The 19,097-nt window shown below is 47.4% G+C and overlaps 1 protein-coding gene across 1 annotated transcript in view; it reads left to right on the top strand.

The window, feature by feature from the left end:
• The window catches only part of P2RX4 (purinergic receptor P2X 4), a 36,917-nt gene extending 24,534 nt beyond the window's left edge, over nt 1-12,383 (top strand). Inside the window, exons 6-12 of the mRNA XM_029571249.1 lie at nt 2,156-2,236; nt 2,356-2,497; nt 4,314-4,450; nt 4,926-5,019; nt 9,801-9,866; nt 11,128-11,223; nt 11,522-12,383. Coding sequence (XP_029427109.1) covers nt 2,156-2,236; nt 2,356-2,497; nt 4,314-4,450; nt 4,926-5,019; nt 9,801-9,866; nt 11,128-11,223; nt 11,522-11,554 — 649 coding nt within the window. The 3' untranslated portion in view covers nt 11,555-12,383. The remainder of the gene's footprint in view (nt 1-2,155; nt 2,237-2,355; nt 2,498-4,313; nt 4,451-4,925; nt 5,020-9,800; nt 9,867-11,127; nt 11,224-11,521) is intronic.
• The last annotated feature ends 6,714 nt before the right edge of the window (nt 12,384-19,097 follow it).

Here is a 19,097-nt window from a genome sequence, read left to right as displayed (position 1 = left end):
GAGTAGAACAGGTAAATGGAGAGCGGTTATTTACCCTTTCAAACAACACTAGGACTAGCGGGCACTCCTTTAAGCTAACAGGGAGCAGATTTAAAACAAACCAGAGAAAGCAGCTTGTCACTCAACACACAGTCGAGCTGTGGAAAGTCATTGATGGTGGGTGTGGTCAAGCTAATTAGCTTGGCTTGCAAAGATTTTAGACCAGTTCATGGAAGAAACGTCCATACATCAGGGCTTCCCAAACCTGTCCTGGGGACCCCACAGTCAGTCACATTTTGCATACCTTATATGCAAATTTATCTCTTGCATATTCATTGTGGGTATCCTGAAAACCCGACTGGCTATGGGGTCCCCAGGAGAGGTTTGGGAAGCCCTGCTAATGCATAGTTACTAAGCAGGTGACTCCGGGAACCCACCACTAGCTAGGGAGCTAGCAGCAAGAAATTGAATTTACCGCGGTTGGCGATGGGATGGTGGTCTGACCCAGCGTGGCCCTTCCGATCTCCTATGAGTGGTCAGGCTTCTGTGGCTGGCAGCTGGGATACATCTTTAGCAGTGTGGCCAGGGGTAACCGAGCAGACGAGATGGGCCAATGGGTCATTTTCTGCTGTCATCTGTTATGTTAATATGGGATCAAATGAAAAATGTTCATTCCCAAATTAATTACCTAAGTTTAGGGTTAATTTTTAGCCACATTTAGGAATCTTAAGTAGAAAATGTCCCTAAATCTTAAGGACCTAAAGACCCTGTTTACTAAGCAGTTTTCCCATAGACACAAACTAGGAGAAAACCTTTTAGTAAATAAGCTCCAGGGTTAGAGGCCGGGTGCTAAACATCAGTGCTAATGCCCTCTTTTTCTGTGCCCTAACATAACTGAAGTTTAGGATGCTAAGCAGAGATGCTCTGCCCTAATCAGTTTTCAAAGGGCCCGGCTCCGTAGCCTTTGGAGAACTGACGCCTGGGTGTAAATTGTATCAAGTGACACGAAGGCCACTTCAAAACCGCCCCCAGGGTCTTGTAATACTTAAACAAAGGGCCTAAGTCTAGGTTTCCATTAATGTGTACAAGGCGATGATGCTGCAGGATGCAAACAAGAATGGATTAGGTGTGTGAGGCAGAGGTTTTTTTTTTTTTTACCACAACGTCTGGATTATTTTATTTACTTTCAACTAAGACAACAGACCTAGGCAATTTCTTTGTCCTCTGTGGCCTTCAAAATGAGGATTTATTACAAGGAAAAGAAATGGGTGGGGTTATCTGGCAAATGTCTTCAAACTCCCTGGGAAGCAGTGAGAACTGTGCGGGTAGCTGCTGCTGCTGCTGCTGCAAAGTGCCACCTTGCTTTTACAGAATGGGCATCTGAAACTATTGTGTAAGTCTTAAATTAAAAAAAAAAAAAAAAAGTATTCACAACCTTTCCTTCTCTGCCCTAGTTTATCTTCATTATCTCTTGCATGTAGCAGTCCTAGAGTACTGTTATCACAGTAAAAGGGGAATTTACTTGTCTCTTGGACCTAGCTTCATCATTTTGCTATAAATATAGCAAAAAATAGCACCCACGGTAAAAGGGGTATGGTTAGGGTAATTTTCACGATACTGAAATGCACGTGTTTTTGGGGGGGCAGCAGTTAGTGTCCATCAAGCTAGGTTGAGAGTGCAATGTACAAATCTCATCTTTGTGTTCCTTTCCTTACTCCAAATCACATCAAAGCTTCGCTGATGCCTACTGTGCTGTTCCTACCTCTGACTCTGCCACCATCAAAACCTCACTCAGAGTTACTAGTTGCCCCTTTTATAGTGGTATAAAAAGTTGACTATGCTCGCTCTCTCTGTCTCCTCCCACCCCCCCCCCTCCCCTCCTGCCTGAAACAGGATTTGCAATTTTTATCACAAATCCCATTTCAGGCATAACACCAGAAAAAAAAGGGGTAGTTATTTCCAGCGTTACATTATCGCACGCGACATTAAATTCCCCTCATTTTCATAAACCCCTCCCTTTTGACTACATTTTTTAAATTTGCATATGCACCTTGTGATGCGTGTATCATGTGCATTATGGCGCTATCATGGGTGTCAGGGTCCTAAGGCCCTAACATGATTTGGTAAATGACCCTGTTGGTTTGGTGTGTAACTGAGAATGATTTTGTTGTTTCAGGCCAGCTTTTCTGAAAGATGCTGAAAACTTTACGGTTTTGATAAAAAACAACATCTGGTATCCAAAATTCAATTTTACCAAGTGAGTGGCGGTAGGCCGGACCCGTGCGATGCACCCCGTGCTCTTGCATACGATCTAAAGCGGTTTTGCCGTATCCAGACTGGTGGCTGCGTGATAACCACTGTCCTTGTTCTTTGCAGGCGAAACATCCTGCCCAACGTCAGCTCGGCATACTTGAAGAAGTGCGTGTACAATCGCATCACGGATCCCTTCTGTCCGATTTTCCGACTGGGCAGCATCGTGAGCGAGGCCGGTCAAGACTTCCAAGACATGGCTGTGAAGGTTCGGCCTGGCTTTCCTGTGCTGTGTTATAGTGCGCCTGCGTTGTTTTCGGGGACACCACCTGGTCCCTAGGAACAGCTTCATGCCATGTTCTGTGGTACTGAGGAGAGCAACATTCACAGTAGCCGTTCTGATGGTGATTACTGTGGTGTTCAGCTGAATGCAGTGAACCTATCACAGGGCGAAACACGGCGCAAGAGTTGTCCTTTCTCGTAGCGTGAGACCCCTACCCCCCTTACAGAAATAAAAGGATCTGGGGTGTAACAGGAGGAAAGCACCTGATCGTTTATCACGAGCTTCGAGCGTGCACACACCAGGTTCTCCGGATCAAAACCTCGACACGGAGTTGTTGCCATGAAATGCACTGTCTTCTTTGTGTTGTCTGTGTAGCTTGGCATGAGATTTTGAACTTTTTATTTTCAAATATTTACGTTCCTTCTGTGTGTTTTCTTTGTGTACACACACACACACACACACACACACAAGGGCAGCCCCACCTTGATGCTAGCTGAGGGGAATCTGATTTCTATAGCTGAGAGCTAGGTCAAGTCCATCCTAGTACATGAAAGGATCTGGGCAATCGTGGGAAAAGATCTGAGGAACTCTGGTGCAGAGTGGTGCCCAGCCTAGGGCACCTTTCAGTAAAATGCAGTATAAGAAGTTAGGAGGGGATAGAAATGGAGAAGCAAACTGGGAGGTTAGATACTAGAGATGTGAATCGGAACCGGAATCTGTTCCGGTTCCGGGTTCGGGGACAATCATGATTTTTTTTTCATGGGGTCTGATCATTTTTTTTTTTATTTTTTTTTTATCGGCTGCGCCCGAGCAGATAAACAAAAAACTCATCCCGACCCTTTAAAACACATTCTTTAGCTCCCCCCCCCAAAAAAAAAACTTTTAAAAAGTACCTGGTGGCCCAGTGGGGGGTCCTGGGAGCGATCTCCCGCTCTCGGGCCGTCTGCTGTCACTAATCAAAATGGTGCCAATGGCCCTTTGCCCTTACCATGTGACAGGATATCTGTGCCATTGGCTGGCCCCTGTCACATGGTAGGAGCACTGGATGGCCTGCGCCATTTTTAAAGATGGTGTCAGCCGTCTATTACTCCTACCATGTGACAGGGGCCTGCCAATGGTGTTGTACATAAATCTAGGTATGTTGGCACAAGAATATAATAGCCTTACCACAAGATATTCAGGTACATTTAGTTTCCTGCTCCAAGGAGCTTGCAATCATAGTGTAAGAGTGGCAGGCTTGACTGTAATAATCAGTTGACTGTTTTATGGAGAAGTCTGAGAGCACTTTGACTTCCATTTTAATCAATGGTACCATCTTGGATTGACAAAATTTGGTGGCCATTTTGTGAAGTTGATGCATGGCTGTAATTAACTGAACCGTGTCCACCAACTCTATTTTTCAAAAGTTATTACATGGTCACTGTTATCCCAGGCAAAACCTGAGATAAGCAGAGGATCTTTAGTTGTGAAGATATGAAGGTCTGTGATACACGCAGCAGGGAGTAAATAGACCAAACTAGACAGTCTACTGCTATGTTTCATGGAATATATAGGCTTCAGCCTATCAGCTATGAGCACTGTCTGGTAAGCCAGTAGAAGACAAAATATCCATCTGTAGAAGAACTTTAATGGTTAGCTTTCTTGGGGTAAAAAGAAATGTTGTTAAATCTGGAGGAAGGGAGAATTAAATCGGACAGTATTTTGAATTATCTGGTGATAAATATAAAAAAAAAAAAAAAGTTCTGTAACAGGATCAGTCACTTGTTTTTTAATGTCCTGACATTTATTCTGGTTTGTGCAGGGTGCTGTGATGGCCATCCAGATCAGGTGGGACTGTAACCTCGATCGGCAGGCATCTTACTGCCTTCCAAGGTACTCCTTCCGTCGCCTTGACAACAGAGACCCAAATCATGATGTCTCCCCTGGATACAACTTCAGGTACCGCATTTCCCACGATCTGGTAGGATTTATGACTTGAAAGAATGAGGCAGGTTCATTGTCTCTTCCAGTTCAGATGGCAGTAGGGTGGGGCTGGGTGCAATTGTTTCGTCTCACTCCAGCTCCTATGGGGGAACTGTCCTTGCAAGTAACAAGACACCAAGTAGTCCCGTTTGTCCATGATGATGATGATAAAAAAGAAACCTATTTTCGCTGGCTTATAAACCTAGGGAGCGGTTTTTAGTAACCCATATTGTTACAGAATGCGCAGGCACCCTACACCCATGCAACGTGTCGCTAAGTTTGAAAGGGAAGCTACCCTGTGCTGGTGGCAAAACCAGAGCAAAATAACTATGCAAAAGCCAAATGTAAATGCGTTTTTTACGCCCCTGACATATCCCAGACTTGGCGCGGCAAAAAAATACAAGTGGAATGTGTGATTTTTTTTTTTTCCCCTTATTTTTTTGTTTTGTAGGTTTGCAAAGTTCTATAAGAATGCGACGGGGGAGGACATGCGGACGCTCATTAAGGCCTTTGGCATTCGCTTCGATGTCATGGTGTTCGGAACGGTGCGTTACTTTCAGAAGTTAAACACTGGACCCTCCAGATCCAGCCAGGGGCCACTTTAATGCCATCTAAAGCCCCGGTTTAGGCGTTCTTTGCCCGAAGTGCTGGAGCTTGCCTTACGTGGATACTGATTCCACCACCCCACCCCACCCCCAATCTCAAATTTCACAACGTCTGGAAAAAGGCGCACGTGTTGACTGTAGCGGACGCAGCAAAATGGTGTGCGTTCTCGCATGAGCATTCACGTAAGCGCGTGCTTTTCTTGTGCCTTGGAACTTACGCACAGGAATTGATCAGAACTGGAGATTTAGGCTTGTACGTTTGGGGGAAAAAAATGATGCGGCTGGCTGGGGAGGAGGGGACCCCATTCATCAACGCAGCAGGCCAGCTCCCCAAAATACGGTTGTACGCAGCAACCCTGAATCAGCTCACCACGGGTGTGACTGCGGCAGTGCGGTGCTGGGACTCCATCTTGCCCGCCTCTTCCGACAGCCACTCAACACCCAGTTTCATCCTCGCTCATGCACACAAAGCCCCTTTAGAAATTTGTACTATGGTAAAGAAGGCATTTGGGAGTTTGGTGTAGTCTCTTCCCCCCCCTTTCCAACCTTGTTTTATGCTCTGCTTACTGATGTTATACTAAGGGGCCGCAGCCCAGGACTAGAAAGCTAGAATCTTGAATACCTGTTTCGGCTCTATAATGGCCTTTTGTAGTCATAGTCTTGTTCTCACAACTCGTGAATCTAACTGCAGGACTGACATTTGAAATGGAGAAATTACTTAACTGATAATTTCATTTTCCTTTGTGTATACAGATGGAGTCAGGACCAGTAGGTTTATGCTCCCCTGCCAGCAGATGGAAACGGAGTCAGGTTTCAAAGCTGACGTCACCCTAGTGACTAGGTCAAAGGGCAGCACCTGGAACTGATAATGGTGACCCAGTACCGCAGAGCATAGGAAACGGTGTGGTGATGGATTGGAATTTGTAGGTAGGTCGCGGATAGGTCCAGGGACGTTAAGAACTCTCCCGATTTGTACGGCCATTATCACGAAGCGTAGGGTTGCCATGCGGAAATGATTCACGCGAAGATGTCTGATGCTCGAGGTCCAGGATGATGAGGCGAAAGGAACTACCTTCCTTGGGTATGATGAAATAGATGGAATAACACCCCATATTTTCCTGGGGTGCAGATACTGGGATTATAGCCCTCATCCGGAGGAGCCTAAAGAGTAGTCTCCACTGCCTGCTTCTTGTGCTGGAGTGGCAAGGAGACATCATGAATATGTCCCAAGGAGTGCTGTTAGATTCCAGTGCATATCCTTCGTGTATGTCCTATGGTACCCATTTCTGAAGTGATTTCGACCCACCTCTGGTAGAAGAGGGACCGTCACCTCCGCTATCTCCTTGTTCCAAGGGTGGGTCAGCAAATTTTTCATTGGTGGGGTTCGGGACGAACCTGAACCCGAGCCTTCCCCTGTCTTGGGCTATCGACTAGGAAATGACTGAAACCTCTGAACTGTTGAGGCTCTGTAGGGGGCGAAAGCATTGGGAGCCTCTGGATCGAGCCCTCATAGGCAGGGGCACTGTAACTGCTTTCTCTTATCTTCTGGTAGCCGGGGAACTGGAGATTCACCCCATTTATTAACCAGCTTTTCCAATTCGCTTCCGAAAAGGAGTTATCCTTTAAAGGGCATCTTTGTAAGATTTGACTTGGAGGTTGCGTCTGCTGACTAATTCCGCAGCCATATAGCTGTCTTCTGGTCGCCAACACTGAGGCCACTCCTCTGGCCGAAGTACGGACTAGATCCGAGTCTGTGTCAGCTAAAAAGGCGGCGGGGCGGGTTCCATAACCACTCTGGAATTAACCCCTGAGTCATCCACTTCCTGACAGAGGAGTTGCCACAAACAAGTTACCAGGGCACAAGAAGAAGCAATCTGTAAGGTCATTGCTACAGCGTCAAAAGCCTGTTTAGGGATGGACTCCATTTATCTATCATGCGCATCCTTTAAGGTCGCTCCTTCTTCCACTAGGACAGCACAGACCAGGGCATCTACTTAAGGGAAATGCATTCGCTCTCTCACTGCTGGATCCAGTGGGTATAGAGCTTCTAATGTTCGTCCCCCTTTAAAACGTGCTTCTGGGGCATCTCATTCCAGGTCAGTCAAATCCTGGATGGCTTCCAGCACTGGAAAGTAGCAAGAGGCTTTCCGTAGGGAAATCAGAATGGGATTCTTCTTTGGTTCCATCATAAGAATCCAGCCCAGGAACTCCCAGCATCTTCAGGGTCTGGGAAACCAGGGCCAGAAATTCGACTCTATGGAAAAACTATAACCTGGTCCAATATGGTTCTAAGCTAGAGGGAATTTCCCCATCTTCCAAGGAATCCTTATCCTCCTCTTTGTCCGTGCCGTCCAGGTTCCTGACAGGGATACCCTTGGTGAGGCAGGGCATGCCTCGAGGTCTGCTGATAGGACTGGGAGAGGGAGGGCTTACTGGCTGAGGTTCTGTCCAGACGGGGGCAGGTGAGGTAGCAGACTGCGCCTGTACGAAGGCTTTTGAAGGCCCTGGAAAAATTTCACCCAAGAGAAGGCAGCTGGGTCCATGCCTCGCCCAGGAGGTACTTGGGGGTAGATGCTGCTGAATTTTCCTCTCCCATGGATGGACCCAGTCATGGGGGCACTCAGAGCTGGGGTACTTCCAGTTAAAACTGTGGCTAACCCATCCTCTGAATGGGAGGAGCCAGGCTTAGCAAAGTCCGGAGATGCCAACTCTCCCTGGGCTTCCTCAGTGCTAACATAAGCCAGAATCCAGGTCAGACTGTGAAGCCCTGATATGATAAGCAGTGCAGAGAGAAAGCCGCTTTTGTTTCTTGGCTGCCGGAGCCATCGGCAGTGGACACTGTATGTTCTATTGGCTCACACTTCAAATTATGCGCACAGATTTCAGGCGCCTAGGCAGGATGCGGCGAAGTTCATGCAGAGCCTGTGCGCCCAGCTTTATCTGTATTCTGTGCTTAGGTTGTATACGTACGTATACACGCGACGTTATACGCACTGTGCATACCGACGTTCTATAGAGGGCAATACGGTACACACGACGTGCGTAAGATGGCGCCGCCGCGGTCTACCTCACACTAAGCCTAAAGCAGGGCCTAGCCCACCTGGGGGCTGCTTAACCCACTCGGAAGCCCACGTCCTCTTATCCCAACGGAATCGGTAGGGCGCGCCGAGCTAGGGACCTGGAGGAAGTCTTACTGAAACCACTCCAAATGTCTCTGAATCAGGAGGTACATTATTTATTATTATTTTTTTTAAACTTACCTGGGCTCGGTGCTTATCAGTGCAGTACAGAGACAGCCTCCAGGTGCAGGGGGAGAGGGCTTTGGCCATCACCACGGCACTCGGCTTCCTGCACCCACTGCCTTTCAGCTGCTTAAGCAGCAAAGTCCACGCTGGGAACCGGCTATAGGACCAAGGCACAGCTCAAAGTAGTTAAATCACAAGCAGATTGTGACAAATTACAGGAAGACCTTTTGAGACTGAAAGATTAGGCATCCAAATGGCAGATGAAATTGAATGTGGATAAGTGCAAGGTGATGCATATAGGGAAAAATAACCCTTGCTGTAGTTACACGATGTTAGGTTCCATATTAGGAGCTACCACCCAGGAAAGAGATCTAGGCGTCATAGTGGATAACACATTGAAATCGTCGGCTCAGTGTGCTGCGGCAGTCAAAAAAGCAAACAGAATGTTGGGAATTATTAGAAAGGGAATGGTGAATAAAACGGAAAATGTCACAATGCCTCTGTATCGCTCCATGGTGAGACCGCACCTTGAATACTGTGTACAATTCTGGTCGCCGCATCTCAAAAAAGATATAATTGAGATGGAGAAGGTACAGAGAAGGGCAACCAAAATGATAAAGGGGATGGAACAGATCCCCTATGAGGAAAGACTAAAGAGGTTAGGACTTTTCAGCTTGGAGAAGAGACTGCTGAGGGGGGAATATGATTGAGGTCTTTAAGATCATGAGAGGTCTAGAACAGGTAAATGTGAATCGGTTATTTACTCTTTCAGATAATAGAAACACTAGGGGGCATTCCATGAAGTTAGCATGTGGCACATTTAAAATTCTTTTTCACTCAATGCACAATAAAGCTCTGAAATTTGTTGCCAAGGGATGTGGTTAGTGCAGTTAGTGTAGTTGGGTTTAAAAATGTTTTGGATAAGTTCTTGGAGGAGAAGTCCATTACCTGCTATTAATCAAGTTGACTTAGAAAATAGCCACTGCTATTACTGGCATCAGTAGTGTGGGATATACTTTTGTGTTTGAATACTTGCCAGGTACTTGTAGCCTTGATTGGCCACTGTTGGAGACAGGATGCTGGGCTTGATGGACCCGAGGTCTGATACAGTATGGAAAGTTCTTATGGAAATCGCTCAGTGATTCTCAACTGGGGGAGGGACCTTTTAGGTATCACTGCAGGAGAGTGGGGCTCAATTTTTTCTCTAATTTAAATGTAGAATTTCTCCTTCCAAAAAGTACAGCAATCCCCATAGGGAGAGGTACATCCATCATCTGCTGGGGACGGAGAAATACTGAAGGGCTGAAGTCACTGCAGGTGTGTATCTAGGGTGACGTCATCTGCTGGCAGGGGAGCATAACTCATTGGTTCTGGGTCCATCTGGCTCCATGCTAGGAAACTGTTTATAATGGCATGGACTTGTGAAAGAACAGGGACTGGATATTTACTTGTATATATCTCTTCTTTCCCCATTAGGCAGGAAAATTTGACATCATTCCAACTATGATAAACATCGGCTCTGGTGTGGCCCTGCTGGGCGTGGTAAGCAGTTTATCCAGCCTAGATTGAGTGACCAGGACCCCTGGCCCAACGTATGTGTCTCTGCCTACGTTGCAGGGAGAGCTCCACCTCTTTACTCTGCGCCTCACTATTTCACACTTTTTTTTTTTTTTTAATTAAAAAATCTAAATTTACTGTAAAGCTTCTTAAGGAAAATTTGTAGGTGCTTTTTAATAAAGCTAATAGGTGCAGCTGGCAGTTTCCCTTGCGACGCAGGCATGTCTCTCCTCGTTTCTAACTGTCCTCTTACCCAGTGGCTGTTTGCAGATGTTACTATAGTTGAAGAAAACATTTTTTATGTGATCAATCGGACCACATAAAAATCAATTTTGCACACATGTAAACTCTTCGGTATGGTGTTGTACGAATAGTGCTGTGTTTATTGCTATCGAACACAATCTGTTTTAGCACTCATGTTTACAGGACGATGCAATATAGTGCGCTCCACTGAGCATACGCGATTGGACGTGCGTCCATTACCCCCGACGCAGTAGGGGAGATTAGCGTGTCCAAAACGTGTATCCAAACCACCGCAAAGCTAACAGCTCTCATCACATGTAAAGTACACGTAGATGAGGCTCTTAGCTAATCCCCATGATTCAAAAAATTTCCCATGCGGCCAATACGTCCACTGCAGCCCAGGGCTGACATAAAGGTCTGCTGGGCTCATTGGGGAAAAAAACAAAATCCTGTTTGCAGCGATTCCTCTTTTTAGTATTGTCAGGATACTACCGGAAAGCAGAGCCAGGTTTAAAAAAAAAATAAAATAAAATTCTGGGCACCTAATATACATGCACAGGATACACGGTCCAGGCTGTGTCTTGTGCCGGTAGCGGGAAAAAATGGACGCTCATATTGAACGTTCCTTTTCCTAACCTGCGCTGACAGCCACCTCTCCTGGGCACCCGATGGAGAGGAGGCGCTAGGGTCACATAACTTTCCCTAGTGCCTCCTATTTGGCACGTCCCCTCTAAATGTTGGATCGCGCACACATTAGGAAGGAGGGCGCTCGGCATTGAGTGCCCATATCGCATTGGCCTGTTTAGTGTTTTTATTATCGGGGCTAAGAGGGGAAATATTTTAAAAATATTTCATGAGCAGACCGTAGTTAATGCTGTTCAGGCTGGGCCTTGGAACTTAATACATCTGACCAAAGCTCCTTTAAAAGCTAGACTCTGTCTGTTTATACTGCTCTTTGCAGGTGTAGCATGCATCTCACTAATTATTCTTTCCTTTTTCTAAGGCAACTTACTTATGTGACTTCATTGTCCTCCATATCCTCCAAAAAAGGAACTATTACAGGGAAAAGAAATATAAGTACGTAGAAGACTATGAACTGGTAAGTGGCATGCATGCTGTCTTTCTTCTTTTCTCCTGTTTACACAAGAGTTTATGTGCTGCTTGGTTGCTGGCGAGCAGGAAGTTAAGGACGCACATGAACTTAACTCGCTGCCAAAGCAATCGATATGCTGGATTCAGAACCTGCCCCTGAGCTAGATCTAAAAACCTTTTCCCATTTTGTGGCCTTTAGTATACCCGGCTCACGTTCCTTGTTCTTTTGTATTCTTATTTTAAACAGTGCGCAGCGCGTGCTAGCATGGCGCCTTGAGTGACTCATCTTTTTTTTAAAATTGCAGGGAACCGGCAGTACCTATGGCTCGACATCCTAACCCCACCCGTGCCGGTGTGGCTCCAGCAGGCAGCCGTTTGACACAAGCATCCCTGCTGCATTATGAACCCTGCCTGTAAGGGGAGGAATTTAAAACTCTTTGCCTGTGCACCTGTTTAGGATGCAGGCGCAGCTCCCCTGAACTACAGGTTGTTACATGGGGTACATCAGCTGTATCCCCAACTGTCTGATAGACCTGGGGGTTTTTTAAATTAATTTTCTCTCCATCGTTTTGGCAACTTTCCATGCCAGGTGCAGGAGTACTGACTTTGCATCCACTGCAATCCTTTGGCTGAAAAAGGGCCCAGATACATCTGCATAATTATAATGAAGTGATTTGAAATTAGAGAACCATGCAGTGCACCTCCGTCATTTCAAAGTGTGACTTTTCCACGCAACAGTTCTGTTTAGCAAGATCAAATGATTTTACTGCGCCTGGTTCCAGCTGAGTTTTATTCACCCACAATGAATATCAAGATAACACCTTTTCCCTAACAGGGCTCCAGTTGGGCAGGTTTTTGGGTTCTTGTGTTTTCCCCACTCATGTCCCTGGCTTGTAAAATGAGCTGTCCGTCCATCTGTCTGCCAGCACACCTTGTTCTGTCACTTGCTGGGGCTCTACTGATCTTGTCGGCTGCTATAAGGGTAAGGATCTCACCCTCTGGGGCGCTGCTGGGCAAAGCTGCCCTTGGTAAATTGTTTCTACTGTTTTTCTCCTGGTGTTCTCTGTTCCCTCACAGTATTTTTACATTCTGAGGTTACAGCAGTGCTCTAACTGGAATCTTTTAGCATTAACTGGTGGTATAAATGAGGTAGTGCCTTATTATACTGTTAAATAGAATCTCTCTATGCCAGGCAGAGCTGCCTTGAAGTAATTCATAATTGTACAAATGCTTCTTTCAGACAAGTGTCTGACCGAGGGTGGGTTCCTCACCAATCATCAGCGGTGGCAGCAAAGGGAGATCAGGCACAGTGACTGAAAGTGCACCCGTGGAAATCACCCGCTCCATAGGAAGGGCACTCGCCCATGTACTTCTTCTGAGCAAACTCCTAGCCAAGGATCCAGGTTCTACACTTTCCCCCTGAAAAATGGGAGCAGCTCACGGCTGAAGGACCTTCGGGTTACAGGCAGAGGAAGCTCTCAGCATTTTTGTGTGTGGAAGAGAAGCAGGAGGCTGGTGGCAGTGGCACAGCTTGAGGGTAGATCTTCAGCCTGCAGAGGGCAAGGAGAAACAGCAGTAGCCTTTCTACCCTGGTATGGAGTGGCTGTGTTGCTCCACCTTCTCACTGGAGAATTTGCTGGCATGCTTGCTCTGTGATTTATGTGCCACCCTTCACTGCATTTTCATTCAATTTTTTACCCTAGGGGGTCATGTGTTACTGTATAGAAGACATGCACTGTGTTGAATACCCCCTGTATGGTTTATTCATCTTGAAGGTACTTAAATACTAATAAATTTAACATCTTTGTAAAACATGGAGTATAGTAATGCTACATTTTATAAAAAATGGTGGGGGTTCAATTCTAACTCTTTCAGCTGTAGGAGCTGGCACTGGCTGTAGCGAAGTAGCATTTTCAGAGGGATAAGGTGATTATTTTTAAACAAAAGTCACCTGCTAATGATGGTGGTTGGGGAGGAGGAATGAGCCAGTGCTTAGAACTACCGTCTGGAAACCAGGGTTCAAATCCCCTTCGCTGGGACCTTGCAAAAATTATTGCAGGGGCTGTTGTCACCCATCCCTATGGAGGTCATAAGCTTTCTAGGGAAAATATCTCAACTCACCAGCTTCTTAAAAAAAAAAAAAAAGTCAACCCACTTTGCGCATATCAGAAAGGTAAGGAAAAAGTGAGAGCTGTACCACACCTTTCGCTTCCTTGCTTGGGCAGAAGGCCAGATGGACTCAGGACCAATGGGTTGTGCTCCCCTGCCAGCAGATGGAGATGGCGTCAGGTTTCAAAGCTGATGTCACCCTAGATACACCCCCTGCAGTGACCTCAGCCCTTCAGTATCTCTCAGTCTCCAGCAGAGATGGATTGTGCCTTCCCTATCAGGCCCACAGTACTCTTTAGAAGAGGAAATTTTACCTTTAAAATTGGAGAGACTGAGCCCTGCTGTCCTACGGTGATACCTAAGGGTCCCTCCCCTAGTTGAGAATTCCTGAGGTGATTTCCGAGATCCCTCAGCTGTGCCTTGGTCCGGTAGCCAGTTCCCAGCATGGACTTTGCTGCTGAAGCAGCTGAAAGGCAGCGGGTGCAGGAAGCAGAGCATAGCAATAACAGCCAAAGCCCTCTCCTCCCCCCCCCCTCCTCACCATTGGAGACCATCGCTGTACTCAGCCAGTAAGGGCTGAGCCCAGGTAAGTAGAGAAGAGCTTTTCTGATTCAGAGACATGGAAGGGCTTCATTAAATCTTTCCTCCAGTCTCCTTGCTCAGCATGCCTTATCACCGACGCTCCCATTAGGGCAAGGGAAGGGGGGTTTCCGAGGTGGTTGAGCAGCCCCCCCGATGGGCTAAGCCCCGCTTCAGACGCTGTGGGCACTCCATGTGGCAGGCTGCGGCAGCACCATCTTGCGTGCGGTTTGGTGTGGCACCATTTTCCCCCATTGACAGTCTCTATCAGTAGTTCGGGCCAGCCCTTTGTGCACCTAACCCGTTACGTCAGTGCATACTTATGCTCACAACTCTAGAGGCACTAAGTGCATTATGTCAGCACGTACTTAAGTGCATATCAAACTCCTACAAGAAAAGTGGAGCACACGACCCAAACATGTGCCTTGCTACGCCCCATCCTAGGCGCTCTAAATTTGTGTGCAGATCATTTTTTAAGTGCAAGCTGATTGGCACTGGTAATTGTGCATTCTAATGGCACCAGCAACCATGAACCTAAGCACCTTACACTGGTTGCCATATTAAGGGTTCTCAGCCTGACCTAAAATTTCAACCTGTGTCAACTCTATGAGGAAGGCCAAGGAGGAGTTGGCTTCCTCAGTTTTTGATAAGCCTGGATCCTCCCATTCAGATGAGGGGTTAGCCACAGCGTTATTTATTTTTATTTATGATAGCTGGAATCAGCCACAACTGGGCCATCCGTGGGAGAGGGAAATTCAGCAGCACCTACCCTAGTACTCCTGTCTTCTCTAGGATAGAATGATTTTTTTTCAAAACCACCATGCAGGCACAACCTGTTACCTCCCTGGCCCCTGCCTGGACAGAAAACCAGTAAAATTAAAAAAAAAGACAACCCTCACCCACTGCTATGGACAGAACTCAAGCTTGCCTCACCACAGGTATCCCTGCCAGGGACACAGAGGTGGTGCCACATTCCTTGGTCCAGTCTGACCTCCCTACAGCAAGCCTCTTGCTACTTTCCAGTAGTGGGGACAACAATCCCTCTTCTATTAGCAGACATCAGACAAATGGGTACTGGACCTAATGGAAGAAGGATGGAGTCTGGAATTTTGCAGCATCGCTCAGGCCATCTTCAGGATGTCACCCTTACACTTCCAACACAAGAAACTGGCATCGAATGTACATTAAGGCTCCTCAGTTTGAGGGCTATAACTCCAGTACCTACAGCCCCAGAAAAATACAAGGGGTTATTCCGTCTATGTCATCATACCCAAGAAGGAGGGTTTGTTACACCCAATCATGGCTCTCAAGATGGATCGTCATTCTGTGGTTATTTCACTTCCGCATGAAAACACTCCGCTCTGTCATAATGACCATAGAACTGGAATAATTCTTAACCTCCCTATACTTCGTGGAGGCCTACCTTCATATTCCAGTCTGTCAAGACCACCACTGTTGCCTATGCTTTGCAGTACTGGGCCGCCATTATCAGTTCGAGGCATTAACCTCAGCCTGGCAACTGCCCCCGGCACATTCTCCAAAATTAGGGTGGTCATGGCACCAGCAGTACTGAGGAAAGAAGGGATCCTGGTGCACCCTTACTTAGCTGTCTGGTTCATCTGGGCAGTCATTGGAAGAGAGCCTCCAGGCGCCCAACAGGGTCATGGCCCTGCTTCAGGAACTTTTAGTTCGTGCACATGGACGAGAGTAGGCTCAAGCCGTCCCACACCAAGCAGATTCCTCCTCCCTCCTTCAAGGATAAGGAAGCTGATTGCCCAAGTGCGCCGACTGACCACACAACGCACCCCAGGGTGTAAAACTGGCTTCAAGCCCTTGGCCTGAGGGCATCAACCCTGGAGATAGTACCGTTGACAAGGGCACACCTGCAGCCACTTCAAACACTCCCTACTGTCACATTGGAACCCACTGTCTCAAGACTACACAATATGCCTCCACCTACCAATGGAAGTATGTTCTCGGCTCCTGTGATGGCTATAGGAAGTGCATATAAGCAAGCATGTAAGCCTGATGCCCACCGCACTGGCTAGACCTTACAATGGACATGAGTCTCTGAGGGTAGGGAGCCCACTGTCAGGAATTGACAACCCAGGGGTGATGGACCAAGGAAGAGGCACGCTGGAACATTGGAAGCCTGATCCATCCGATTAGTGTGTCTGCAATTCATCCACAAGCTCCAGGGACAAGCAGTGCGCATGTCTGCAACGCAACAACGGTAGCCTACATAATCTGCCAAGGAGGAACTAAAAGCCACCAAGTGTCTGGAGATAGATCTCCTTATGGAATGGGTGGAGTTAAATCCACAAGCGATCTCAGCCTCCCACAATACGGGAAAAGACAACGTCAGCCTCTCAGCAGGGAGAGTCTGGATCCAGGGGAATGGTCATTGTTGTCCAGAGCCTTCCACCTCCTACTAGATTGCTGGTGTCTCCCATCCATGGACCTACTAGCCACATCTCACAATGCAAAGGTCCCCTGATTCTTTAGTCATAGAAGAGATCAGCGTTCCAAGGGATAGACACAGTTGTCCACACTTGGCCAGAGGACTGACTGTACACCTTCCCTCTGTGGCCTCTGCTGGGCAAGGCCATTTGCAAGATCAAACACCACAGCGGATTAGTTGTTCTGGTGGCTCCACATTGGCCCAGATGCCCATGGTATACAGACCTGTGGTTTCAGGCGGACAGCCCCCTATGCCACTCCCTGAACAGGGACCTTCTCCAACAAGGTTCGATCCTTCACAAGAACCCAAAACCTCTGTTTTGTCTTACGGTTTGGCCCTTGAGAGGGCTCGCCTGACGAAGCATGGATATTTGGCGGCCGTCATCACCACCTTGCTCTGTGCACGGAAGTTCTCAATATCCCTGGTATAGGTGCAGATCTGGAGAATATTTGAGGCCTGGTGCAAGGAATACAGGGTGCCCCCTCGGATGACCAAGATCTCCCTGATTCTGGAATTCTTACAGGAATGCCTGAAGAAAGGTCTGTATCTCAACTGCTTGAAGGTCCAGGTGGTGGCTCTTTACTGTTTCAGAGGTGAGGTGAGCAGAGCCTGCTTGTCGGTACATCCAGACTTGTCCTGTTTCCTAAAAGGAGTTAAACACCTCGGTACCGGGCGTTAACTCCAGCCTGGCAACTGCCCCCAGCACATTCTCCAAAATTAGGGTGGTCATGGCGCCAGCAGTACTGAGGAAAGAAGGGATCCTGGTGCACCCTTACTTAGCCAGACTGGTCCTGTTTCCTAAAAGGAGTTAAACACCTCATACTACCCTTAAAGTGGCTTCTCCCCCTATGAAACCTCAATCTAGTATTGAACTTCTTAGCAGGGCCTTCCTTTCGGCCATTTCCCACTCTGTCTCTATGCCTGTTAACACTGAAGACTATATTTTTGTTGGTAATATGCTCGGCTCATTGCATCTCTGAACTACAGGCACTGTCAGGTCGGGAGCCATTCCTCAGGTTGACTCCAGGAATGGGGCAGCTTCGCACCATCCCTTCCTACTTGCCAAAGGTAGGCTCGGAGTTTCACATGAACCAGTCCATTTCCTTATCGTCCCTAGATAGATGCAAGGACTCGGAAGACTACCACCTTCTACGCCACGTAAATGTCAGTAAGCTGTTAGTACGGCATCTAGAATGTACAGAACTGGTGTGCAAGATGGACCGCTTGTTTGTTTGTCATGGTGGAAGGAAACAAGATGAAGCAGCTTCATGAGCTACCATAGCTTGCTGGATCAAGGAAGGGATCGTGGGCGCTTATGTAGAGGCAGGGAAGCCTTTACCCGTTCAGGTTAAAGCTCATTCTACTGGGGCGTAGGCAGTGTCCTCGGCGGAGCTAAGCTAGTGTTTCCCGTCGACATCAGTTGAGTTGTGACGAGTTCTTCCTTCCACACCTTCTCCAGGTTCTATCGCCTGGATGTCCAGGGCTGAGAAGACGCAGCCTTTGCGAGAGCAGTGCTAACCGGACCGTGGATAGCCTCCTGTCCCTGTCAGGAGTAGCTTTTGTACTTCCCATTGGTCCTGAGTCCATCTGGCTACACACTAGGAAATGGAGAAATTACTTACCTGACAATTTCATTTTCCTTAGTGTAGATAGAAGGACTCAGCTGCCTATGAATCTCAATCCCAAAGTGGTTAAGGCTAAGCCATCACCCTCTCCCTAGATCTGGGCATCTATAATATTGCTGGGCTTCAGTGCTTATGGTTTGGATGAGTACAGTTATGGTCACTGCTTTTAATCAAGTTATTAAATTGTATTCAAGTTTTTGAGTAGCATGTCCACAATGGCTTTTGCAGAGAATACTGGAGGGCTGAGGTCACTGCAGGGGGTGTATCTAGGGGGACATCAGCTTTGAAACCTGACTCAGTCTCCATTGATCCTGAGTCCATCTGGCTACATTAAGGATAACTAAATTATCAGGGAAGTAATTCCTCCATTATACATGGCAACGTGTGGTGCAGGCTGAGCCAGCTCCCACCTTCCCCTGCTGGAGCGATTTGGATGGTGCATGAACTTAGTACCGGTCACTGTAGACCTTCCAAAGGGATGGGGGTGTCAGCTATGCCACTTCCAAACTGCAACTGGCATTCACCTTTCTTTAAAAAAGAAAAAAAGGTATGGGAGGACAGCCCTGAACATTGAAGGGGGCAATGAGGCCCAGGAGGAAGCCTAAGCCTTGTCCAGCAGGAGGCTCTCCCCCCACCCATCATCCAGATGGTGGGGAGAGGAAAGCCAGACCCTGACAGCACTTTCCATTTTAGCAACACCATGGGGCCAATACAATTATGTGCTAAAAAAAAAAAAAAGTCAGCACCCGCTTTAATGCATGCATGGTGCCCACAGGGGGGGGGGGGGGGGCGCCCTGCAATATGGAAGTTACTGGCAGGAAGGTTATGAAACCCGAGGCAGAGTTTACCGGTGTCAAGTCTCAGCTGTCTGTCGAGTTTTGGTTTTTTTTCACTTTAATACAGAAAAGCAGTGGAGCCTGCAAGCATAGAGAACAGGGGGCATGGGACTTAGCTCCTCCAGAGGAAGGGAAGCCCCTGCTCTCATCCTCAGGGGAGACATTTTTGCTTCTGCATGGTTAATACTGCAGTCCCCGTCTGTCTGTACCTGCCTCACTTGTCCTCCAGCCAGAGAGAGACCAAGCAGCAGCATTTATTGTCCATTTATTG

The sequence above is a fragment of the Rhinatrema bivittatum genome, chromosome 11, assembly GCF_901001135.1.
Source record: "Rhinatrema bivittatum chromosome 11, aRhiBiv1.1, whole genome shotgun sequence".
NCBI lineage: Eukaryota > Metazoa > Chordata > Amphibia > Gymnophiona > Rhinatrematidae > Rhinatrema > Rhinatrema bivittatum.
Note: the sequence above shows the minus strand (reverse complement) of the source record. Positions and strands in the feature narration are given on the sequence as shown.